We start from the raw sequence: 3,595 nt of genomic DNA, 5'->3' as shown, positions 1-3,595 counted from the left end.
CACGTGGTGGTGCTTCTCCCAGTCCCTGTGCTGGCAGAAAGACCCGCAGTAGCGCGCCACGTTGCAGCCGCTGCACGTCTCGCTGGCCTTGCGCCCGCAGTTCCAGCAGCTCTGGGTGGGAGGAGCAGAGGGCACAGTCAGCCTGGCCAGACCCGCTGCCCAGCTCCCGCCCGGTGCAGCCATCCACGGTGCTCAGGCTGGCCACCGTCTCACCGAGCGAAGCTGTGGCCGGGGAGGGTGGCGTGTTCCCCCTGCCTGCTGCACGGCCCCCACTGACTCCCCTGCAGGTCTGCTGTGCCCACTGGAGCCAGGAGCCCCTGAAGGGCCACACACTGCCCACGTGGTTCTCCCCAGGACATCTCTGTGAGGGCCTCGCTCTCTGTCTCACCTGCTTCTACGCCGTGTCCCCTCTGACCCCCAGCCTAGCCCAGCACAAGCCCAGGCAGGTTTGGGGGTCTGTCCTTCAACAAAGGGCATCCCCAAGGCCCCCCTGGAGAGGTCTGTTCCTCTCCCTGATGTTTCTGCTGACCAAGTTCTTGGGCAAGGAGGAAATGGGCCGCAGACTGTGCCCAGCACGTGGTCATCCAGGTGCACAGGACCCTCTGGCCTTCTGCTCACGTAGCCCCTGGTGCCCGCAGGTCTCCTCAAACCTTCTGCTTTCACAGCTCAGAGAGGAACCTACGCTTTGGTGTCAGCGACCCAGGGTCAGATAATGGCCCCACACAGGCCAGGGCCTTAGCCGGCCACCTACCCTTGGACTAGTTTCTGTATCTGCATGATGAAGAGGGCCGCAGGGCACCTCACCAGGCTGTGTGGGCAGCAGGCTGTGTACCTACTGCAGCCACCTGTGATGGCCACCGGATGGGGACCTGGGTTACAGAGCTGTTGGGTTCCAGCCACACTTGGCCCACCCCAAGTCTCACCGTCAACCCCAGTGGACCCAGAGACAGTGCGGGGCCTAGGAGCGGCCAGTGGCCCTACCTCGCTGGAGTCCTCCTGCTGGTTGACCACGGTGAGGGCGTCCTCGGAGGCCTGCCGCTTGGCCTCGGCTAGGGCCCGCTCCATCTTGGCACGCTCTGTGCTGATGAGCTCGTGGGCTTTGCGCTCCGCGTCCGACACGGCCCTCTGCAGCTCCGACATGGCCTGACGCTTCACCTCATTCACAGCCTCTTCTGCAGGACACGGAGGCCAGGCTGGGGTCAACAGGGCTCCGGGCCTCCCCCACAACCGAAGCAAGGGCCATGTACACGCACACACGGGCACAAGTGTGTGACCTAACACGTGTGTACCGGCAGGGGCCTGAGGGACCGCGGGCCGGTCGAGCTCTGACCACCACTCCATCTGTAGTGGTCTGCATGCTGGTGTGTGAGGGCCAGGCCCACGGGGAACCCACACACCACACTGGCCCAGGCCCCTCTCCAGCACGTCAGCAGAGACCTCAGGCCACCTGGAACCTACGCCTGCTGCCTGGCCCTACAGTGGAGCTGCAGCACAGGGCTGAGGCTGCGGCCCACGTCCAGAGTCCACTGGTGACACTCCTGCCCTCCGCAAGCGCCTGCTAAGCACCCCGGGGCTGAGGCCTACCTCAGTTTCCCCGAGGCCTGCTGTCCCTGCAGCGTGGTGTGAGCGGGGCTGCTGAGAATGTCCCATGGGGTCAGGGTGGGACCAGCGGTGTTCCCTCCTCAGGTAGCCAGGCACCGCGAACCTCCCACCCCAGCCTCTACGTGGGGATTGCTGGCTGCTGGCAGGGGCTGAGCCCTGGTCTGAGTGACATCAGGACCTCATCACCACACAGCTCCACATGGACCTCAGCAAGGCGCTCACCAAGCCCTGCCCCGTGGACAGCTGAGGTGCCTGCCAGGCAGGGGGTGTCCAAGCCAGGACCCTGGCCACAGCCCACCCCTCATCTCCAACTCTCGGCGGGGGCCCTCCCTCCTCTGTGCCTTCAAGACCCGAGGATCCCGTCTTCCTCCTGTTTCACACTGAATCCCGCCTGCTCCCATCTCCTCTGAACCACTGCTGCCGAGCAGGCACGGGTCTCTCTCGCCACCCTCAGATCTTGCTGGGCTGTTTCCCGCCGTGCCAGCGGATGTTCCCACATCCTCCCCTGCTCAACACGGTGCCCAGCAGGCTGCGTGGACTCTGAGTGCTGAATTGCACAACATCTGAGCGTGTGCACAGCAGGATGTGCAGAGTCCCTGGGCTTTGCTGGGTGAGGCCCAGCTGAGACCCTAGGTGCCTTTGGGCACCCCTCACTGCCGGGCCTGTGAGGGGCTCCCACAGCTGTCCCGGGGTCTGTCCTGCAACTATACTCACCGGCTCTCCTCCAGATCTCCTCTGGCATGTAGCCAGAGAGGGTCCGAGGTGTGAACTCCCGGTGGACATCTGAAAAAGATGCGGCCTGAGGTCAGCTCCTCCTTCACACTGCCCAGGCCCCAGGAAGTGCTTTTCACTGGCAAGGGATCCCTAGGTGCCCAAAGGTGGAGACCCTGCGTTGGCATGGGGGGCAGGAAGGGAATGCTCTGGAACCCCACCCAGGTGGACCCTGGGTTCAGGCTGGGGGCTGGGCACATCCTGGGCCCTTCTTGGTTTTGCAGAGTCCCCTGGGGTGTCCCAGTCTTCCCACAGAACCGGTGGCGTCTTTGTGCAAAGCGGAGAAGGCACCACCTTTCCAGGGAGACTGTTTTATCCTGGCCTGTCCCCCGGGCCAGCCCGGCCCTCCTCAGTGCACACCTGGCTGAGACCCCTCGGGGCTGGCGGAGCTGTTAAGGGTGCGGGTGGCAGCGGGTGTGGGGCCCTTTTTCACATCCTCCGTGTCACTGAAGCGCCGTATCCAGTGGTGGAGCTCCTCCCGGTCGGCCTCCTGGCACCTGCGCAGCACCGTGAGTGACCGCCGTGTCTTCTCCACCATGTCCATGATGCAGTTCAGGAGCTGAGTGGACAGGGCGGGCTTCAGCACCTTGGAGCCTGGGGGCAGCCAGACACGTCCCGCCCTGCCGGGTTGGCTAGTGGAGACGGGTCTCCATGGAGCAGAGCGGCTGGGCAGGGCGGGCTAGGGCTGGCTCTAGGCGGGGTCCTCATTACCATGGGCATCAGGCTGGCATGGGTGTGGGGACTGGAGTCCCTCCTCCCTGACCCTCTTAGGATGCTTGCCTCGGGACTGCCTTTCCTTCTCAGGCGAGGCACGGGTGGAGGGGACGCAGTCTCAGGGCCCACAGGTGGTCTGAGGAGCAGGACGTGGCCCACCGGCCCTGAACCCCTGGGCCACTTCCCACCTCCAGAGGCCCCACGGGACTTTCCCCAACGTCCTACAAGGTTCAGGCGGCGCCCTGGAGAGCTGGGCAGGAAGTGGCAGGAGGGCTCCCGGTTCCTCCAACAGTGCCTGGCCGGCTGCAGCCCACAAGGGCACACATGAAGGTGGCCAGAAGGGCAGGGTGGGTCCAGGCAGGGCGCTGGGCCCAGCGGAGCCCACGCTCAGCGCAGCTGCCCCCGACGGCCCCATAGCCGGGCAGCCCCGCGGCCCGCTGGGCACTCACGTTGTTGAGGTGCTTCCACTCCTCGGCCCACTCGCGCTCCGTGAGCCTGTGGTCAATCA

General features: G+C 65.2%; 1 protein-coding gene across 1 annotated transcript in view; it reads right to left on the bottom strand.

The window, feature by feature from the left end:
- Cbfa2t3 (CBFA2/RUNX1 partner transcriptional co-repressor 3) overlaps positions 1–3,595 on the bottom strand; it is an 81,072-nt gene that overhangs the window by 8,516 nt on the left and 68,961 nt on the right. The window contains exons 7-11 of the mRNA XM_048792398.1: positions 3,537–3,593; positions 2,734–2,932; positions 2,317–2,385; positions 982–1,172; positions 1–111 (exon numbers count right to left, since the gene is read on the bottom strand). Of these exons, the coding sequence (XP_048648355.1) occupies positions 1–111; positions 982–1,172; positions 2,317–2,385; positions 2,734–2,932; positions 3,537–3,593 (627 nt within the window). The remainder of the gene's footprint in view (positions 112–981; positions 1,173–2,316; positions 2,386–2,733; positions 2,933–3,536; positions 3,594–3,595) is intronic.

Source organism: Marmota marmota, unplaced genomic scaffold, assembly GCF_001458135.2.
Source record: "Marmota marmota marmota unplaced genomic scaffold, marMar, whole genome shotgun sequence".
NCBI lineage: Eukaryota > Metazoa > Chordata > Mammalia > Rodentia > Sciuridae > Marmota > Marmota marmota.
This window is presented reverse-complemented; position numbering and strand designations above follow the sequence as displayed.